The sequence below is a fragment of the Gambusia affinis genome, linkage group LG07 (genome assembly GCF_019740435.1).
Source record: "Gambusia affinis linkage group LG07, SWU_Gaff_1.0, whole genome shotgun sequence".
Classification (NCBI taxonomy): Eukaryota; Metazoa; Chordata; class Actinopteri; order Cyprinodontiformes; family Poeciliidae; genus Gambusia; species Gambusia affinis.
In genome coordinates, this window is record NC_057874.1 from 10,247,680 (window position 1) to 10,269,839 (window position 22,160).

Genomic DNA, 22,160 nt, shown 5'->3' on the forward strand with positions numbered 1-22,160 from the left:
TTAGTAAACGTACAAAATCCTGCATATTTTTGCATATAGGATTTTTACAAGGAAAAAATGCAAAAAATAATAGTGATGTTATTTGAAATAAAGAAAAAGTGTGCAAATGTAAACATGGACCTTTGTTCACATGATGTAGTGGTCTGTCCCTGAAAGAATTATCCAGCTTAGTAATAGCTTTATGCATGGGGTCAGAGACATTCTCCAACAGTGATGCCGTTTTTTCCAAATGTTTTTTGGGTGGCGAGGCAAAACATGTATTACCTAAAGAAAGTGTAGCATCTTGGTTGGTACTGAACTAATCACATATGCTCTCAAACTATTTGTTGATTTATTTAATTGCAACAGGCATTTATAAAAAATAAAATAAAATAAAATAAAATAAACTTATTGTCTATGTAGTCAGAAGTGAAAATTTGAGAATAGTTATTTCCTTTATTGAAAATTTTAAAAAGTATGGAAATTAGAGGTAGTACAGAGATATAAAATGCTAAAATTTTATACTAAGATATATTAAATGCCCAACAAATATGAATGGAAAAGTGACATTTCTCTTACACAGAACATCCTTGAGGTAACTAAAACATTAATAGTATACTTGTATTCTGAACAGCTGAAATGGGGAAGCCCATCTATTATACGAGTCAATGGCTTGCCGTATAATCCCAAATGAATCACCAAGGTGAGCAACTCGGCGAGCAGGTTTACACGATGTGCTTTCATCAATATGGTCAATCAAGTTTCTTTTCTTCAACATTCTTACTGCGTTAAAAAGTAAATCATACATTTAGATGACCGATACCGGAAGTAGTTAATAAGTTGCATATAAAGTGTAATAAATTGCCACAATAAATACCAGTAAAGAGATACAAAAAAGGAAATAGAAACATTACATACAAATTAGGGTAATCCAATAGATTGCTCTGGAATATGTAGTACCTGATTTTCCCAACAACAGATTAAATATCAGGTATTGCACTTTTTCAAGTTGCCATTCTACTTCAAAAGAGTTTTAAAACATGTTGTGAAACTGTCAGCAAAAATTATTTTTTACAGATTTATACTGTTCAATGGAGACTAAATAAAACATATCACCAAAGTAATCTTAAAATTAAAGCTTTATGGCATCTGTGTAAGTACATAAAAAGTGTAAATACAGTTTGGAGGTCGTATAGCAAACAACTTTATGAAAAAGCTCACAAGATTTATTGCTGCTTTGTGATAAATATGAATTCCTTCAGGTTATTTTCTGGGATTACAAATTTGTGTAAACGCCTGAAGAAAAGACATTCCACTTAATTAGCATTAAAAACGTTGGAGTAACATTTTTATGCTACTATTATTGGAATTTTGTCTTCCACGTAGAAGGAAAAATAATCCGAGAGAATAATTGTGGCGGCTCAGAGGTAAAAAAAAAAACAAAAAACCATTAAACACACAAAGAGAGAAACGATTACTTTTAAAATGTATCCTTTCAAGTGAGAAATCAAACAAAAGCAAGGGCTTGGCTTTAGAGCGTTATTTCAGTCGGCCTTTTGAACAATCTTTTCTGTACAGTTTGCTTATTTGGATTTTAAAGTGACAACCCTAATCAGCAACACAGAAGTACAAAGTGTTAAATATATGGAGCAGTACTCAGTCCAGGTCAGTATTTGTTCCCTTGAGTAGATTTGCAAAAAAAATAAATAAATAAAAAATTTAGAAAGTCAAAAAGTTCAACACAGAAACTTGTGAAAATGATATAAACCTTAAATTAAATTACAGCTAAAACCCAAAAACATGTCACCTTAGCGAGTACAGCATCGTGTACATTAGTATTTCGGTCCATTTTTCATGACTTGCAGTATAAACATTACGAGAATGAACGCCTGTGGTGTCCAGGATGCCTATTGGTTTAGTATTGACCTTTTGTAGTTTCCCTTCTCTGTAGAAAGTGTCAGTGACCATCTGATGAGTGTCAGTGACCATGTCAGCTGACGACATCAGTTAGGCCATTGAGATGACATTTGTTGTCCACTGGTACCAATATAGATAAACTTGATTCAAATTTGACTTTGGATTGAGTTCCTAAAACCTTTTCCCAGTACAATTACAGATGTACTTTTATTTATAAAAGCATTTTGGGAAATCTTGCCAATTCAATGAAGCAACCAAAATTTCACATTAGGAAATAAAGATTTCTATTAAAAAAAAAAAAAAAACCAGACCAAAGTAAGTTAGTAGAAAATGCATCTTCAGCCTTTATTTTCCAGATGAAAGTACATTTTGTTTTTAAGTTGTCTGACCTCAAGCACTTTTATTTAGTAGTTAAGTAATCAGCAGAGGATACCACAGCAGAAATCAGTGACTGTAAACCAATCCACGATGGTCTGAGATGTTCTGGCGCTCAGTAGAACCCTGGTCAGATGTTTGTTGGTGCAGTTTAACTTTGATCAGGAAAGAAGGTGTAAAATGGCTGCATGGCATGGTAGAAGGGTTGATGCTCCTGTTGACCTGATGGATATAGGTGTGAAGAAGTCATCCCTGGAGGATTAAGAAATCCTCCAGGGATTGGGAGCATTTGGTTGGGAACAACATATACAGGTATAAAACGGTGTTGTTGGTATAAAGGCTTTTCAGGAGGCGGGTCAGTGGAGGCCACTGGAGCAGGAGCATTTTGTAACTGGGAAAGATGATTGAAAGGATACAACATGGGGATCTGGAAGACCTGAGGATGGAGGTACTGTGGTTTGGAACCTGCATCATCCAAAGTTTGTTCTTGTGGAGATCGTTGGTATTTAGAAAACGATGGGAAGGGATACTGAAACAGTGCTGGAAACTCTGGCTGCAGGGAAGGCTTCTCACTCCCTGTAGGAGCAGGTGTGGTCACAGTCTCTGCGCTTGTTGCAGGAAGTGGTAAAGGGGTTGTTGTTGGCAGAAAAACTCCAGACATCATGGGGAATTCTTGGAAAAGTGGAACTGGATACTGAGACAGTGGTGTCTGAGGTAATTGGAGCCGACTTGTGTGTGCATTTCCATCTCTAGTGGGAAGCGCTGGTGATTCAGATCCAGGAAATGAAAAGAATTTGGGCAGTAAAAGAGGATTCTGATTTTCAGGCATCTTTTGGTTTTCAGAGAAATCTGCAGCAACAAAGGAAAACGGCAACGGAGCCACAAACCCAGGACTTTGTGTCAATTCTAGGAACTGTGAAAATATTGGCAATTGAGGTTGACGTTGCAGAGCTTTGTTGCCATCGATAGAGGGTGCAGCTCTTCCTGTGGTGAGGTCAGGGTTTGGTACTGGAGGACAAGATGCTGCCAGTTCAAAATCTGCCCACTGAAGAGAGAGCAAATACTCCCCATCCTGCAACACAAGACACAATCAGAAGCCAATCTATAGTTCAGTTTCCATGTTTGACCACAAGAGGGCCTCATCATACCTTGATCTCCACACACAAGTCTTTGTAGTAAGGTGCAATGAGCGTCAGTTCACCAAAAGACTCATTAAAAGTCAGCCTGCAGCTGCTGCATGCTGATGACGAAGGTTGCCATGTCCCAGACACTGCAACAGTTTTAACACAAGAAATTTAGCCAAACGTGTTAAATTTCTTGCTAGAGAACGTTTTAAAAGGAATCATCTACATGCACAGAACTAATGTCCATTACTGGCAACATTTCATCTCCATCCTGAAAAATCGAACTTGGTAAAATAAAGGCTGCAGAGTGCTTTGCAAAATATTGTAAACTTTTCACATTGCAACCAGAGTGGAAGACAATATAATTTAATACAATTTCATTCACTCTGAATTGGATAAATATCAGAATTAAACATTTGCAAGTCTCCCCATAAAGACTTGAAAAATGTATTTGCCGTTTGTATTTTAGCAAATTTGTGAAAAGTCCTTTTAACCTCGCTTGTATAACCAATTACTCATTATCCAGAGATGACAGATGGGAGAGGAAGTTGATAAGTAGGCACATTTACAAAAATATCAAAGTGTATTTTCAGGATTGCACCGTCTTCAGCTCATTGCATCCTCCCACCAACTCCAACCAGATTCCCTGTTCCTGCTGAAATTAGGGATCCCACAGCATGATGCTGCCGCTACCATTTTACTGTAGTGTGATGTATTTGGTGTTAGTTCTCCTATCATGCATTTTTGCCATAATTTTAATTTCATCTGACCAAAGGATTCTCGGTCAAATAAAGCAACCGTCAGCAAAAAAAATAAAAATAAATTAAATATTTTTGGCTTTTCCCTCTCGTCACCTTCCCATAAAGGTCAGATTGAATCACACAACTAATAGTTATCACATAAACAGATTCTCCCACCTGAGCAACACATCTCTGCAGTTCCTCCACAGTTACTATGAATTCCTCTTAAACAGATAAAATCCTCCAGCATCAGTATTAACACAGTCAATTGCTGTCATGTGGTAATATATTACATAAAGTACATCGAAGTTTGTGGTTGCAACATGAAAATATTCAAAAAGTTACAACTATTTTTGCAAACCAAAACACAACATACCTTTTACTTTGAGTTCATTTGCTGGAACGCCGCGAATCGTCACCACCATCTTGTCTGGAAAGCAGAAAATGGAGGGCAGTGGCAACATACCAGCACAGGACATGGTCATCGGTTCCCCCCATAATCGCAGCGGTAAGGAATATTCTTCCTCCTGTGGAAAGGAAGCCCAAGGCAAGGTTGACCTTTCTTCTTTTTTTTTTTAATGACATTAAGACAAAATCTGGCCAGGCGTAGAAGACAACTTATACCTGCTTGTTAACATGACAGCCCTGATAGGAGACCGCATACTGCACATCTCTGCGGGATCGCTTCACAAAAAAGCCACATGTAGAGGGCACCTGGGACAGAGGAGTAAGAGGTTCCTCACCTGTTTGAAATTCAAAGAGGTTAATCTTCTCTTTGCAAACTGAACAGCAGTTCTGACTCTGTACAAAATAGAAAAGGGACCAACCGCCGTCGATGAGAAAATGATGAGTTCCTCTCCGTTTGACAGAGAGGGTCATCTGGTTGCTGCCACAATTCACCGATGGAGCCAGGCGCTTAAGCTTTGCAGAGTGCAACGCTAAAACACAAGTCGAGATTAAACCGGAAAATTATGCCCAAAATACACGCAAGTGGCATTATTCATTTAAATAAAAAGCAGGGAAATAGTCGAACAGATAAAAGACGAAACAGATAGAGTACAAAATATTTGCATGTCACTATTAGTCCTGTTAAGGTCTTTTAAATGGCAACTATTTCCATTGTGTTTCCAAAGTTACAGCCGATCAGTAACACTAACAGGGTCAAACAAACGTTTCACTTTAAGGAAAATGATTAAATAACCAAGTCCCTTACTGTAACAACTCAGTACACAATAAATGTCATAAAGCTATCTAAATAAATTAGTTGGTAAGGAACAGTGTTGGAGTCTTACTAGAAGATTTCCCCTTAAACCTATTTTTGAAGAATAAAATAATTTACCTAACATTTTATCCAGTTCATTTTATCCAGTACAAACTGTGGCTGAATAAGGCTTCTGTTCAGTCATTTATTCACACCGTTTTCAATACAAAACTGGAAGCTTTTGAGGCATTTGACCGACATCAAGGTACGTTTCTTTAGGATATACGTTTTACATGAATGCTGTATAAAAATATGTGGCAGATTGTAGAATCAGGTCAGAGACCAAAAGACCTGTATTTAATATCCCAGTAGGTTACTGACATTATTTTGTAAAATGCCCTGGTTGTATCGTAATGGACACATGAGGCTTTGTGTTACAATATGCATTATAAAAATAAAATAAAAACCTACGAGACAAAATATATACATTTAGTGGTACTTTAGTCCATAAAAATTGCTTTTGAGGAAATGGTAACTCAATTGAAAAGATGCTTGTATCAAAAACAAGACACTTGGCATTATAAGATTAGAAAGATTTTGTTTTGTATTTTAGGAGATACATTTGCTATGCCAGGGTTAATTTACACGATGTTCTCAGTATTAATTTATTATACTCCCATGATAAAAAATTAAAAAACGCTTTTTTCATAATAAACAAATAGTCATCACATAAATCTCTACACTACTGAAAGCATTTCATGTTAAGTACCAACACAGTTGCTTAAACACGCAGGAAAATATTTATACGCTAATAAAACTCACCACTGGTGGAATTGAAGTCTCCCTTTTGGTCATATGTAAAGCGAAGTGAACCAGGTTCACCTTTCCGACCAGACCCCGCCCGGCTGAGGCGATGAGTGCCTGGGACTGCTGCGTGTCTTTCCTCCTCCGCTTCACCAGAGAGTCCATCACACACAATGCAGGACCTCAGGACGATGGTCAATGCAAAATACGACAAAATACTCCTCAGACGCATCACACCTCTTCAGATTGTACAGGTCGTTCGCTTGTAAAAACTTGAGCGAATCGCCAGGAACTCCGTGGCGTCCAAATACCGAACATATACTGTGAAATTAATTAACCAATCAGGCAGCGGCACGTCACAAAGCGCACCTGTCTGTATTGCAGTGCTGTGATGATGATCATGACTAAGATGTGTTTAAAACATAAAATCTGGTTGAATTTTAAGAAATAACACTTAAAAAGGAGAGAGTTGTTTAAGATTCAACCTAAACATGATGCATGTTTGTGACTTTCTCGCAGTTTACTTTTTATGTTATGAAGATATTTTGAATTGATAAACAGAGTCACTTGCATTATATTATTATTGATACTTTGGCTAACTTTAAATGAAATCAATCAATCAAATGAATCTATCATCAATTTATTGAAACATTGGATAGTGTTTATCTGGAATCTTTAGCATGCAAAAACAGACACACAAAAGATTAAACATACATAATAAAGACAATTGTGTTTTATAATAATATCCAACAGATTTAAACAGACCCTTTTACAGAGGGAATGACCTCCCCTGTCTCTCACAGTTTCCTCAGCATGGTTTCTTTTGCTGTCATACTGCAGCTGAGCTACCACTTCAATGTCCACAGGTCACCGCCTGACCACAACACTCTTTCGCAGCAGGGACCAAGTATTTAAGAGAGCTAACAGGATTAAAATCTTCATAGTATCTCAGAGAAAACTCCAACAAACATTGCTTCCGATACCAGCATTCTCACCAGATGAGCTGTGGTTGAATGATCCTCTCCTTCATTTTATTCATGGAAAAGCAGCTCAGGCCTTGATTTGTTTGACATCTTCCTTACGCTTTTGTTCAATATTCCTATGAATATTGCAGGTATCATCTGCAACTTTAAATGATCAGGTTTAACTCATCTGATGTACACAGTTGGGTTTCCACAGTGTTGACACCAATAATCTGATTACAAAACCTTAAGAGAGCCCAGTGGGATGGAGGTGGAAATGTTTTTTTCCAAGGTCGACTGACTTTGTGTCAGAACTGTCAATGTTAATTTAAAGCATCATTTACTTTTGTTTCTTTTGCACTTTTTAAAATCAATCAACCAAATGAAATTTTAAAAATGTACAGTTTGTCAAAAAAATCTAGCTTATGAAACTTACAGATGAATCCTATTTTTCACTACATAGTTTTAACATTTTCTCCTCTGCACCAACTTCTCCATGATTTTTATTGGAGCCATTGAGCGTTTGTTGGTTCAGGTCAGTAAAACGTCTCCTTCGTCCCATGGAGTGGTGAAACAAATGAGTCAGTGTGCAAACCATCTTGTTTATTTAAAATGTTTAAAAACTATAAATAACTTGTTTAAAGAAATGCTTGAGGAGAAAAAGCAAAGGCCAAATGCTTTGAAATGTTAGATGTGAGTCAGAGTGCCTGATAAACACATTGTGGCATCCTTTTTTTCTCAAAATAACAAACAGATATCAAGAGCTTTATACAAATAAAACTGATAACCAGTGAGAGGGTTTGATATTATAAATTATTTAATTCATTTTCTTTGTTTACAAATGCAACATAAAATCCTTCAAGCATTTATAACTAAACAGATCTGATACAAAAGTGTAGAAATATGGTGGACCTTAATAAAAAAACAACTCATCTGTTCTACATAACATCAACTAAAGCTGTTTTACTGTCATATTAATGCAAAAATCCAGTCTGGGTTTGTACTTTGCTCTTCTTTCAGATTGTGTCCTAAAATAAATACACACCAGAAAAGACTTCAGAGAATAAATTAAGAATCTATAGAAATATTGACGTTATAATTACAACCAAACTGGCCTTCCCTAAAAATTAGCAAAGTTTTAATTCAAAGTTGAATAGTTACACTTGCAGGAAACCATCTTTTGTGACAGTTTTATACTTAATGCAGCATAACATTGTGGGTTTAAAAAAAATTATTTTGCATTTTTAAACACTACCCTAATGAGCCTAGAGATCGGTAACGTCGTCATCAGACCAGTCATTTTGGAGCATCGCTCCTGAAAATTGCTCTCCAGTTGGTTCAGCAGCTGGAGATCCAATCCTGCTATTAAAATCTGGTGTGGCATTTACTGACTGTGCTGATTCCTTGGCCTGGAAATGGTCTAAAGATGCAGAAATGGACTCTGTATCCAACATCCACCCGTATCCGACGTAGGCTGGAGGAAATGTGGTTGGTCCTCTCTCTCCATCTGTGCCCAAACTTTGAGTCCAAGAGGGAGGGGGAGGCGTGAAGACAGCCCCAGCTATGAGCTGCCCGTGATAAAGGGCGTTGTCAATGCTGAGCCTGAGGTTGATGGGAGACGGGGGTCGCATGTCGAACTCAATAAGTGAGAGGACACATTCTCGTTCACCAACTTTCTGCCACAGCAGCGCAGTCTGAGAGTCAGAACTGCTGATGCTAACAGGATCAGAACTATAGTCCAGTTTAGAGGGAGCCTGCTTATCACCAAGCAGTGCATTATTGCTGACACCAGGTCTGGACATGTTATGCTTTGCAATGTTGTTTGGCATCAAATCTTCCAAGGATTTCTCTGATTTTCCCCTCAGGCCTCTTTGCATGCAAACCAAACCTCTTTGCCACAAGCTTTTCTTTACTTCCTTTTTAGAGCCATTATCTCTACCCTGTAAATCAACGCCTCTTCCTTGGCCGTTAGATGGCGTCCAGAAGACCCAAGATCCAAGAACAAGGAGAGAGAATCCCCATGCTAACTCAAAAATCCTGGCCCAGAACTGACTGACCCACCAACCCCAGCTAAAGCGCCTCCAGTTCCCCAGAAGCCCGTAGAGCCAAAGAACACTGTATATCTGAATGCTGCAACAGAGCACACCAAGGAAGGCGCACACAGCCGTTACTCGCTTTCCGAGCCTGTTTGTCCTCTGAGAGGGAACCCACTGTGGGACAGCAGATCTGGAGAAAGGTTGTGAATGGGAGAGGGACTTGGTGAGGATTCCCAGGCAGATAGGGATACCCCAGCAAAGGGAGATGGTCTGCAACAAAAGAGGAAAAGCTGGGGGCAAAGTTGAAGAGTACAGATCAGCTAAAAGTAAGAAAGTGCAGTGCGATACACCAACTACTCCAACCACCCACGGGGACTGCAGCTTTGAAGGGAGAGATGTTACTTTTATCCCTCGGAGCGTGACAAGAGCGAGGACACCCTGTGTCCACAGAAGAAGCTGCAGAGGAATATTATGTAGAGCTGCCAGAGTAGCATGAGGCAGGATCTGACGGGTACCGTACGGATCGACGAGAAGGAGGGTTGTGCGCATAGCACCTGCTACAGCAAGGAAACTATTAGAAAGCGTGAGGGTATCACAAAGGGTATGAGGAAGAGTGCACGCTCCAGCAATTCCCAAAACCGCCAGAGCTGTCATCAACACGAAAAGGCTTGCAGATCCAAAGACATGCAGCTCCCAAGCAAATGCCAGGGTGCGGCTCATGTCACCCCACAGCAGGCTGGTGCCATTGAAGCTGTTAAAGATCGTGCAAGGCGAGACGCCGAGCACGCAGGGGCTTTCTGGTCTCGACAGGCTGGGATCATTCATGAAGGTAAACACACTGGTTTGGACTGGGATTCTGGAGTGGTCTTCACCTGAAAGAGAGAGATGTCTTATTTATTCATATATACAAGGATTAGATAAAGAATCATTTCAGGCAGTGGCCTTTACACAACCATGAGCTTGATTTCTATTCCAACCAAGGGTGCACCGATTACAGTTTCCTGGACAATCGTCGATTACCGTTCTTCAGTCTGTCGGTCAAACCACTCTGACAGGAGAGCAGAAGAGGACAGTGGTTGGCTTTTAGACCTTTGCTGAGGAAGATATTAGCGGATAAGATCAGCTTCACATGTATCAGCCGATCACAGATCTCCCAAAATTAAGAAAATCAACACTGATAAAACGGTGCACCCCTAATGCCAACAAACCCTCACTCACTCAAATTCACCAGTGAGAATAATATCGTATTTAAGCCTTGCACTTCAAAAGTGTATGAAGACAAGCAGCTTTAAGTAAACGGTGCTCCAGCATTGACTTTCTACATGTCTGATACAGTTGTGTACATAATTTCATCTCCTAGGTAATTTATATCGACAGAGATTTTTCCTCTTTTTTTGGAGCATGCCAAGGCAAAAGATTCAGTTTACCATTTCTTGTCTGCAGTGCCACTGCTTTATAAAATTTTGCATTGTGACTGTCGCAACTTGGAGCCGCCATGTTTATTGGACATAGGTAACTTTGCCACAAAATTTGGGTAAATGCTATTCAAATCACACCAGTGAGGTAGTAATGAAGTCAAATGAATTGAGATTAGGTTTCTCTGACAGCCACTTTAGACATCAAACCACGTTGGAACTAATTTGGCAGTTTTTCTATGAAGTGAACCACATGGTGTATGCTGTATGTAAACTTTTGGATTCAAAAATAAAGCTGTCTTAAGAACATGTAATTATTCTGCCATTTAGCAAATTGTAATATATTTTGGTCATCTTAACAAATATAAAAAACTAATTCAACTTGAGTCCATGTCAGATGGTGATGAAAAAGGTTATAACTTTCAAAATACAGTTATTTACTAAATTAGAAAATCCATTTCAATTTGTTGGACTAAAAGTACCTCACATTTCTATATGAAATTTTTTTTTTTATTGGTCTGATATAATGTTTTAATCTTAAATCTCATGTTTTGCTTGATCAGAAACCAAAGGCTTGGAATCATCAATCGGTGTGTAATTAATCTATATAATGTGTTTTACTTAGTGACTTGAGTTACTGAAATAAGTCAAATTTTCAGTAATATTTAAATTTACTGAATATGACTGTAGTGTATGTAAGTATCTGGTTTTAACTGTATATTATACCAGCCAATCATGCTCTAATAATCTGAAGGAATAAAATGAGATTATAATGTGTTTGAGCTTAAATCAAGTTTACCTTTCTGCAAGTCATCACCACCATCCAAAGGGGCGTCCTCAGAGAACACAGTGGAGCGCTCAGATCCTGCAACTGAATCTTTACTTTTGTCTGCTCCTTGGTTGTGAGCTCCTGAGCTGTAGACACTTAGTGCTGGTCTTGTGCTTAATGTGATTCCAGTCCCTGAGTGGTTTTCATTCCTCGGTCGCTCAGACTCCTTTTGGACTGCAGTCTCCTCGTTGCTGAGCTCCAGTAAAGTCAGGATGTCAGCAGTCTGTCCGCTGCCCTCCACAAGGCTCTCTGAACCAAATGCATCTCTGCCGGCTACATTTTTCAGCCTGTCAGTGTTTCCAGCTGTACTCTGAGGTATTGCGACAGTATCAGAGGCAGCCACTGAGTCCAAAGTCTGAGTGAGACTTCCAAGTGAACAGAGGGATGCAGTTAGAGCGACGAAAAGAAAAGCTGAGAGACCCATTTTTGTTGATTTACAGCCACAGTCTGTGGAGACAAAGCAAAAAAGAATTGGGGATTAGTCATCACATCTTTAAGAAAATGTATTTTTGAAAACATCCTTAATTAAAAGCATTTTTTTTTTCATGAGGAACAAGTGTTTTAAGGTATACTATTTAGGATAATTGCCAGCGAGTTCACAGTAGAAAGATTTCAAAGATTAAAACTCTTAAGAGTCACAGAGAAATCCAAGATGATCATGTGTTTTAATCCTGTAACTCCCCGAGTAATCCAAAGGGTTTGCAAACCGCATAGCATCTGCAGACGGTTTGACCCAGCAAAAACAAATAAATAGAATAAAAAACAGAAAAAGGAGTAAACATGGAGGTTTACAATGAGTCAGAACTATTTGTGCTGTTTTGGGTATAAATGTTGTGGTGACACTTGCATCACTTGTGAAAAATGTATAATAAAAGCTACAATGACTATGCCTGGTTTCATAACTTATGTCTTCTTACTGTAACTTTTAGATCCAACAGCACTTGAGATTGCAATATAAATTTAACACTTACAGTTTAGGTAGAATAAGATTAAATATTGAGTATCCTAAAAAAAACAAAAAAAAATACTGAGATTTTTGTTCATTCAATCTCACGTTTAATTATTTACAAAATAGTGTTTTGAAAGCATAATGTGAAACAAAGCATTTATTATTTACACATTTCAATATTCAGCTGCAAGAACAAAATAACCTAAAAACAAAAACTGTTTATATAAGCCTACATGATAACTGGAGAGGTACCTGTTGCTCCTGACAATCCTCTGCCTTCCTCTTCAGGGTTTCAATGGTTGCGCTCCATCTTTATTGCTGCAGGGCTTCTCATTGATTTCTAACGTGGAACATGAACATCTCACTGAATACAGTCACTGAACAGAGGGTTTAGAGGCACGCTCACAGACTCCTAACTTTTCAAGCCAACGTCTTAGTCCTCTTACTGCACCAGCTGCTTCCTTGGCCTCTTCCCATCCAGGATGATCTGAATAACTATAGCTGCTTGTGAACTGTAAAAAAAAAAAAAAAAAAGTCTATGAAAATCAGCTGAAAAAGTTGCTTCTTTTTTTTTTTTTTTTTGGCAAAATACAATTTACAGCTTTTTTTTCTTTTTGATTAATGAAAGCCTGCAAAAGCCTCACCTGACTTTTTGCAACATTTGTTTGAAGGTAAATCCCTTCGCAAAAGGATTACTTTAAGATCCTTACAGTGGCACCGAGTCACATGAGGCGATGGTGTGAAGCCAAGAAGACACGAGCACATGCTGAATTTGTGACAACTATTATTTTACATATATACACACAGTACCATATTTCACACCTGGAATTAACTATGGACAGACGGTGGTCTGTGTGTTGTGTGATAAAACATAATTATTAATTTATTGAGTGTCCTCTATCATTGATATGAAAGCAATGTAATTGTTTTATATCCCAGCCACAAACTTTAATGCATTTTATTTGGACTGTATTTGATAAACCAACACAAAGTAGCACATTTTGAAAGCCAATAATGCAAAGTTTTAAAACTTTTTGGCAAAAAAAAAAAAAATGAAACATGTGGCATGGATTTTCATGTAATCTCTTGTAGAACCCCATTTTGCTGCAATTTATTCTCAAAAATTTTTATTTTGAAATTCATTTGTATTTGTTTTATTCTTTAAAACACTGGAATCTGCATATCACTTTACTTTTTCATATATTTTTTTACTTTATCTGTAGTAAAAATGTGTTGAATGCTTGGTTATACTCTACCAACTTCTGCAATATTATATTCTACTATTACTTCAACAGAAATTGCAGTATCGCAGACAATCTGCTGATTTTAACTCTTACCTGTCCAGGGAGTGACTGACTCTGCCCATTCAGAGGGCGCATCTATGTCGGTCCACCTTAAGAGCAGCACGGGGCAGTTTGTTGTGGAGCGAGCAGGGGGACGCCCTCAGTGGCACATGCCTGGCGCTTTAAGGCAGACTGGGGAAGTTAGATTTTGTTAAAGGTATACACATTCAAATAGTTACCAGGCTTCACATTGTCGATGGAGGGAAGCACTTTAACAATAACGCACTTTAAATGGGTCTGCAAATCAGTTTTTATTGGTTTTTGATCTATTTTTGTCACATGACAGTTTAAGTAAGCTTTGCTAAACGAGGAGATTTATAGATTTTGTAATGTTATTCTTTTCATATGCTGTGATATAGTATGTATATGTGGATATGTTGCACTTTTTCACTGTCTATTTATCTCCATGTGGTGATACAAACAGGTATAATTGTTTAATACTCTGCATAATATTTGTCCATTATTATTTTCTCAAACTTGGCACGATCGTGTACTGGACCATAAAAAGGCCTAGATATTTGTATCATGCTATCATATGCCCATCACAAAATCCTGGTTTCAGATATAGATGGACACACAGCTGGTTTGGGTCCGATGATGGGAGCCTCAGTTTAGGTTTGGTTCTCGTTGCTTTCAGGGCCCGTACCGCCGACATTTTTACTGCTTTCTGGACAGCATACGAAGGCGGATTTTTTTTTTTTATAAGGAAAGTGTGCATCTCAGAAATATTTCCTGGGATTTCCATCAGCGCTAAAGGAAACTCACAGAGCAGAGCAGCGGCAGCCCCCGGAGCCCAGCCTGTAAAATAAGTAGACGTCAGAGACTCTTCGCCCCGCTTCACCGCCGCAGTTACATTTTTATCGCGGTGTAATCACAGCCTTATTTGCGGGATTTCACGGCTGCTTACACGGCGCTATGTAGCGCAGCGAATGGCATGCTGGTGGTAGCTGTTAGACGTTTATCGGCTTTTTAATTTTAAACACCGTGCCTTGGCGGAAAGAAGAGGATTTCGTTTTATTTAAGGTAGCATGACAGGATCCTTCAGGGTGTCGAGCTAGCTGGCTAGCATTAGCTCAGTGGCTAGCTTAGCGTCCTGTTGTTGTAATGAATGGGGATGGCTTTGATGTTCGTTCTGGAGCAAACTTTGCAACTTAATTGTATATTTTTGTGATAATATTTGTATTTTTATAAAGCCATATTAATTACGCCAAACATTTGCAAGTCAGAAGGCTCTCCATATGGTTTGGGACTTAGCAGGGATATGCTAACACATAGCTAGCATGCTAATAGCTACCTCAACCATTAAAACATTTGATCTTCAAATAATTAAAACCACGTAAGCATATTTGTAGTTTATTGGGTTATTATTTTATAAATATATAATCGAAAATCACCTAATGTAAACAGGTAATCGTGCTCAGGAGATCGGAAAGTCTCCAGAAAAAGTTGAATTTAGCGCATTAGCCTCAGTTATGTTTTCCATAATGTGCAACGTTCCTAAGCAGGAAAGTGGAAAGCAGATATTTTTTTTTCTGTCTAAGATGTTTTTTTTTCTTTTCTTCTTTCACAAAAATAGAATCATTATTAAATAGCTTTACATTTAAATCGTCCTCTAAATACGAATGATTGCAAACATAATTTATGCTGACTGACATGTTTGATTGCTTTTTGCTGTTGTTGTTTTGTTTTTGTTTTTTTTACTTTATTATTTCAGGTCAAGTGACGATGAACGAGCAGGAGGGCGGGGTGGTCTCATTTGACGAATATGTGCGGCAGAAGGCCCGCACTGTGCCTCAGCATAGGATGAAGGAGTTTCTGGAGTCCCTTGCTAAGGGCCCAGAGGTGCTGCAGGAGTTCAACCAGCAGGGGGGAGGAGGAGGAGCAGCGGCCACCACCACAACCATGGTGTACCAGCAGCAGGAGGCCAACTGTATCTACACAGACAGCACGGAGGTGGCTGGATCCCTCCTGGAGCTGGCCTGCCCAGTAAGACTTTGCTGCAGTCGCTGTTAAAGGAAATACATTTGTAGTTATTGTCTATAGCGTTCAGTCAGCTTTGAGAAGGCCGGAACTGTCTGAGGTCAAGGTAGCATGACAGGATCTCCAAGGATGAAAGGTATCCTTGTATGTCAAGAGCTAAACAAGACAAATAAAGATTACAATCGTTTTCACCGTTCCTGAAGCACAGCTCCTTACATTGATACAATTCCTTTCATTAATCATTAATTAAGCAATCACATAATTAATATACTTAAATAAGCTTCAAATTTAAGTTGCCTTTTATGCGTTTTTCTGCCTTGTTAACCTTTTCCCGCAGCTCCGTTGTTACCATGGATACCTTATGCAGAACGTTGCCAAAATAAAAGCATGGAACTTTAACGGCAGTTACAAGAAACAAAGTAAATGGATTCAATTGGCCTTTATGTTGTCTTTTAAATAGAAAAAAATATGTTCATAAGCTGCATATAAATAGACAAATTTATCCTTCTTAACTAGCTTTGGGCATTTTGTTGGAGTCATTGTAGCTTAATGCTTATGAATTGTTTATTGTTTTTAACCGGAGAAGCCAAAACTTATCATGTACAAGGTAAATGATCAAAGTACAGCTAAAATATGTCTCTTTTTCAATCTTTTGCAGCATGACTGAAATTGATCCAAGATGGACATATGTCTGTTAATCTATTTTCACAGCATAATATCACCTTTTAGATAAAATTGACTAATAGCTGTGCAAGTAAAAGCACTCTTTGCTGTTCATTTTGTCATTCGCACTGTAAAAGTAGATTCAGTGAGATTACGAGCTGTGCATGCTTTCAGGAAATGTACATATGACCTCATACAGATAGAGGCAACTTATTTATAACTTGGTCTGATATGAGAATAAGTGTGCTGTAAATGTGAGGCATTCTGGTTTGATACTTATTTATTGCCACGTTCCTTAAATTTGTCAAACTCTTTTATCCGAACCAGCAAAGAGCCTCTGACTCACTGAGCAGATTTTGTGAGCTGACAAAAGATGTCAGATGTCTAAATGAACATACAATGGTACTGTTTCATAGTTTCCTGCTTCTAATCGTCTCCTGGGTAATGAAAATGAAAACACAGGGTCACCTTTGTATATATATATTTTGCAAATGTTGTTTTTTTTTTTATCTTGAATAATACAAGATATTTGTCTCATTAGAGAAAAAAAAATTATATAAATGTTTTGGGGGTTTTTTTTGTTTGTTTTTCTTTACAGGTTCAGGTGACCTCAGCTGAGATTTCCCCCCAGATGTCTGTACATCCAGGCTCTGAGCAGCAACTCCAAGTGCAGGTGGGTTTATATATTTAGATTTTTAAAATGTAATTAATAAGGCAAAAAGCAGCAAAAAAGAGCTGCTGGAGACGAGTATATGAACATATTAAACAGTAGGTGTATTTGAGCCACTTAGTAGTAAATGGACGTTTTCAGTGCCAATTCATAAACTAAAGAGCAGCACAGTCAAGTTGCAGTTCTTTTTTTTTATTAGTTGCAACTCACAGTTGTGCAAACAAAGCTTCGTGGTTGCTGCTGAAATGCAGTGTCTTCACAAAACATTGTATTTTTTTTTTTAAGCTTTATTTATAGTTTTTTAATTTTAACACACAAGAGACTACCACATGAGCCGTCATGAAAGGAAAAGTATTAAATGAAAAATGCATTAAGAAAGTAATACGATAACTGATGCTTGTAGTGCAATTATGGCTAAACTGAAGTATGGATATTTTGTAGATCTGTTGTCTTAAAAAACGGTGTTATAATAGTAATAAAAGATACGACTACTTAAGCCAACAAAGGGCAAAATAAATACACCGAGTGAAGACAGTGAAACTATCAAAATATGGTTTCTAGTTTCTCTTTGTAGGAATAGTTTTTGTTTGGCCATTTATATTCAACTTTCGTCAAACATGCAGCAGTAAAAACAGTTTCAATCATTAAAATCTTCCCTGTTTTACCCCTTGATCATGCTGTTGGATTACATTTCTTTGCCTCTGATTAGTGTAATTACCGGTGGGTTTCCGTCAGGTCCAGATCCAGGAACAGCCCGGCCAAGCGGTGGGCCAGGTTCTGCAGGTGTCCTCTCCGTCCCAGCAGGAGCTGCAGGGAATCTCCACGGCTCAGCTGGTGCAGCAGGCCGAGCTCACAGAGGAGCAGCAGCAGCAGGTACAGCTGGTGCTCAAAGATCCTGAGCGTCAGTGAACGTGACCCGTTGGGAGTTTTCTGAGCGCGCTCACCGTGTTTTACAGATTCAGGCTCAGCTGATTGCAGCTGTCGCCGGAGGTCAGCAGATCCAGCTGTCAAGCGGCGAACAAATCCAGCTGCAAGGAACGCAGCACATCCAGCTGCCTGGCGGGCAGCAGATTCAGCTCCAAGCGGGCCAGCAGATCCAGCTGCAAAGCGGCCAGCACATCCAGATCCAGACCATAGAGGCCATGTCTCCGTCCCAGCAGCAGGATTCTCCAAGGGAGGGCGAGAGGCGGCCGGGCGCCATAGCGACCGTTCTCCAGCCGGCGAAGAAGCGCAAGGTGGACGTTCCCCTCGCCGTCTCCTACGCTGTGCCGCAGGGGCAGCAGGTGGCCACCGTTCTGACCATCCCTCAGGGGCAGCAGCAGAGCTACGTCTCCCTGCGACCCGACCTGCTGACCGTCGACAGCGCTCAGCTGTACAGCACCACAGGAACCATCACTGGTCCCACCGGCGAGACTTGGACCATCCCTGTCTACTCCACTCCACAGCAGCAGGGCGTGACACACATCGCCATACCACAGGATGCATACAGCACCGTGCAGGTCACCACGACTACCAACGGCAAGGACAAAGTGACGACCAGCTCCGCGTCGAGGTCCGCAGACGGTCAGGCAGCCTCCACCCAGGAGGAGATAGTGCAAACGCTGCTGCCTGCGCAGTTCATGAACGGGAACATCCACATCCCGGTGGCAGTGCAGACTGTAGGAGGAACTTACAACACCACACAGTCGGTCCACATCTGGGACCCCAGTCAGCAGCAGAGCCACGGCGACGAGGGCACAGAGCAACAGCTCCATCTGCAGGTTGGAAACGTATCCCTCTTATGTAGCTGCAGCCGTACATAAACAGTCCTGACATCTAACAGGACTGTTAGTTAAAATAAGAATACTATAGTCTCTGTGGGTACTTATTACTTATTATACTCTCTGTCAATCCAGCTTGCCTTCCCAGGAAGCATTTGTAACGTTTTCCTTCGGGTTCTGCACAGGGTCAAGTGGAGACGGGCGCCGACGGGGAACCGCCTGCAGAGATTCTGGTTCCCGTGTCTCTGAAACCAGAGGAGGGTCTGGAAGTCTGGCGCTTCTGGGCGAAGAAGAAAAACGCTGAGCTTAGCAAGCAGGAACAAACAAAACTCGCACCCATAGGACGTAAGTAGACCTGGGCTTTGAGTTTGAGATCCTAGTGTGGCTATAAAAACAGCACCGTTTCACTTTATTGGGGCATTGACACAAATATTTACGACAGTAATCTGTAACATGATGCAACAGCTTTTATTAAAGCTGCTATCCAGACTGTTTAGTAATCTCAGATATAGTCGCCTATAGACACTTTTCATACAGTAAAATTCAAGCACTTTTCAAACATTTTCAAGGTAAGTTTTCAAACTTTTCCAGCACCATAGTTTGGAGATTAAATCGGTACAAATGAACTAAAGAAAGCAGTTTCAAATCACTGATATATGACTTGTTTTAAATGACACTCCTTTAAAAATGTGAACCATCATGCAGCATTTATTTGTTTTATGAACAAATAAATAAATACACTGAAAGCTGTATTTACTGGAACTAAATTCAAGCAGGAATCTGAACACAGGTTATCCTTCTTTCAGCCAGCTGGCTGGCAGTTTGCAGCCACAAGTGGAGGAGAGACGCAAAACCGCAATCGATCCAACCGTTCTTCCTATGCAGACAGTTCAACGATCTAATTTAACGACTTTGAAACAATAATATACCGACCCATGACTAGAATCAAGTTGGCAGCATAATTGTTTTTACTTTATTTGCAATTCTGATGTTTTACGTCGCACTATGAGGGGAAAAGCTGGGAGCAAACCTTGTCCTACAAATTCAAACTCCAGTTTTTTTCCCCTCCGCTGTGCCGATGTGCTCAGGTCGCCAGCCTCTGCGTTTCCAGGAAGACTTGGTGTCCAGCGCTGTTGCTGAGTTGAACCTGGGACTTTCCTTGATGACTCAAGAAGCTCGGGGCTCAGAGGAAGAAGAGCTGGCGCCTGATGTTCTGTATTATGTGTTCTTGTGTATTCAGAAGGTTAGCATCTCCACTCTTAAGCAAAACGATACCAGCATGGCATCTGGACTTCTTTAATATTTGGGGGGGCGGGTTTTTTGTAGTATCTGTATGAAAACGGACGTGTGGATGATATCTTCTCTGATCCGTACTACACGCGCTTTTGTGAGAGTTTACACAAACTCTTACAAGACTGGAAGCCCAGCATCCATCCTTTAGGTGAGGAGGAGTCTTTGTTTAGCTTTTATTTAATACTTTGAAAGAAAATGTGTCACTCTCTTAATTTTTGATTGTTTTCCTCAGGTTACATCATTCCAAGTCATGTGACCGAGGAGATGCTGTGGGAGTGTAAACAGCTTGGTGCTCATTCTCCTGCCACATTGCTTACAACACTAATGTATTTCAACACTAAGTGAGTAACCACTCATGGATTACTTGAATGAATCAATTGGTAATAGATTTTTAGAACTCGGTTATTTTGCAGGTATTTCCGTCTGATAACGCCTGAGCACCACATGAAAGTGGCTTTTTCAAAGGTGTTGAGACACTCGAGGAAGAATCCCACCAACGCCAAGGACAAGGCAACAAGTATTCGCCTTCTGAAAGTGCAGAGCCAACACACCTCCGGACAAAAAGGTGATGCACACAGCAGGTCCAGGGTTCCTACAGTCTTAAAAAAAAAAAGTCTTCTTTTTTTCTTCATTATTTAAAAGGATAAAATTCTGAATTTCTTCAAAAAATAAATTATTTTTAAATAGTAGGTATTTCAATGATGAGTATCAGATAAATCTTTGTCTGTTTGAGCTGTTAAAGAATCAAAAAAAGTGCAATTTTAACTCTTTCATTGGCTTTCAGGTCCTATAACTTCTGGGATATAAACTGGACCTGATGTTCGTGAAGTGGGTTTGGATTAGATGCCAAAGAGATCATCAGATTCCTTCTTTTTTTTGGGGGGGGGGGGGGGGGTATTTTGTGACAAAAGAGCATTAATCACAAGCTGTCAAAATCCAACTCGAACATTATGTTGTTTCATGACGTGTGGAAATACAATCTGTTTACTGGAACTGGAAGACAAACACAAAACAACAATAAATAAAGTGAATTATGAAGTCTCTGTAAACAAAACTGTCCTTCAAAAACGGGGCTTGTTGAGACCAAAGTACCAGACGTTTTTCATCCAGTTTTTAGCAGAGAGAAAAACGACAAGCCATGCAAATGTAAAAGCAGCTCATTTCAATTGATCACGCGATTGATTTATTGTGACAGGTGTACAGCTGCCTGACTCATTGGTAGGTTTTTAACCTGCTGTGTGACGATTCTTTCAGGAACCGACGACATGTATGAAGAACAGATTGAAGATCCTGAAAACCCTCTGCGCTGCCCCATTAAACTTTACGACTTTTACCTCTTCAAATGGTGAGCGTCTCCTCATTCCCAGCTTCCCACCAAGGTGAAAACATCCTGTTGGCGTCTCAATACGAATTCACCTCCCTGCTTTTTTTGTTTCCCAGTCCCCAAAGCGTCAAAGGTCGCAGCGACGCCTACTACATGACGCCCGAGCCCGTTGTGGCGCCGAACAGCCCGATGTGGTACTCGTCCCAGCCGCTGTCGAATCGGCAGGTGGAGCAAATGTTGGCCCGCATCATCGTAGTGCGAGAGATCCAGGAGATGATGGGCGCCTCTCCTGAGAGCGTGAGCTAAGCTGGGCGGACTGGCTGGACTTGACTATGCAGCACCATCCAGACGACACGACACGCCACCTCTGAGGTCATCAAATAAAGCGGGGCATCTTCTAAAACAATCATTTTCTTCTGAGCAGAGCATTATGATTGCATTTGCTAGTTCCTGAGATATTTCTCATCTGACGGGGTTGGGAAGTTATTCCTGCAGCTCTATAACCTTTGAACTTTGAGTGAGCTGCGGGTGGTTATACTTTAGAGCGGAGGTGGATGTTTTGTTCTTTTCTTCCTGTAGATGTCTTATTGACACAATACGACATTATTCAATACTGAACATCTCACTCTCGCGTCTTACTCCTCTCCAAGCTGTCGCTACAATAGGTTGCAACTCATGATTACAGGGATGATTGCTCCGGTTTTGTATTCTGACTGCAATTTAAACAATGTATTGATATGTTTAAATCTGAGGAATGTGTGCCTTTTGTTTTTTTACTTGTTTTTGAGGCTTGTCG

General features: G+C 39.8%; 3 protein-coding genes across 6 annotated transcripts; 1 reads left to right on the forward strand and 2 right to left on the reverse strand.

Moving 5' to 3' along the window:
* Nucleotides 1-2,216: 2,216 nt before the first annotated feature.
* On the reverse strand, nt 2,217-6,530 carry LOC122834575. Its single transcript, XM_044123125.1, has 6 exons — nt 6,159-6,530; nt 4,963-5,073; nt 4,760-4,878; nt 4,512-4,662; nt 3,420-3,541; nt 2,217-3,343 (listed from the first exon to the last, which is right to left on the reverse strand). Exons 1-6 carry the CDS (start codon nt 6,370-6,372, stop codon nt 2,423-2,425), a joined length of 1,638 nt encoding a protein of 545 aa, XP_043979060.1. The 5' UTR covers nt 6,373-6,530; the 3' UTR covers nt 2,217-2,422.
* Nucleotides 6,531-7,967: 1,437 nt separating this feature from the next.
* Nucleotides 7,968-16,019, reverse strand: LOC122834577 (proline-rich transmembrane protein 3-like). 3 transcript variants are annotated; one of them, XM_044123129.1, is made up of 7 exons: nt 15,980-16,019; nt 13,669-13,806; nt 12,976-13,036; nt 12,778-12,843; nt 12,584-12,671; nt 11,353-11,829; nt 7,968-10,010 (listed from the first exon to the last, which is right to left on the reverse strand). In XM_044123129.1, the coding sequence occupies exons 6-7, from the start codon at nt 11,804-11,806 to the stop codon at nt 8,368-8,370; spliced, it is 2,097 nt and encodes a 698-aa protein (XP_043979064.1). In that variant the 5' UTR covers nt 11,807-11,829; nt 12,584-12,671; nt 12,778-12,843; nt 12,976-13,036; nt 13,669-13,806; nt 15,980-16,019; the 3' UTR covers nt 7,968-8,367. The 3 variants fall into 3 exon arrangements, with proteins under 3 accessions (XP_043979064.1, XP_043979063.1, XP_043979065.1); XM_044123128.1 differs by having other exon boundaries at nt 12,749-12,843; XM_044123130.1 differs by lacking the exons at nt 12,778-12,843; nt 12,976-13,036.
* Nucleotides 13,891-21,773, forward strand: LOC122834576 (transcriptional regulator QRICH1-like). 2 transcript variants are annotated; one of them, XM_044123126.1, is made up of 12 exons: nt 13,891-13,909; nt 15,389-15,660; nt 16,916-16,990; nt 17,723-17,860; nt 17,944-18,747; nt 18,933-19,092; nt 19,836-19,990; nt 20,074-20,188; nt 20,273-20,381; nt 20,454-20,605; nt 21,295-21,385; nt 21,481-21,773. In XM_044123126.1, exons 1-12 carry the CDS (start codon nt 13,906-13,908, stop codon nt 21,668-21,670), a joined length of 2,265 nt encoding a protein of 754 aa, XP_043979061.1. In that variant the 5' UTR covers nt 13,891-13,905; the 3' UTR covers nt 21,671-21,773. The 2 variants fall into 2 exon arrangements, with proteins under 2 accessions (XP_043979061.1, XP_043979062.1); XM_044123127.1 differs by lacking the exons at nt 13,891-13,909; nt 15,389-15,660 and adding an exon at nt 16,153-16,261.
* Nucleotides 21,774-22,160: the final 387 nt, after the last annotated feature.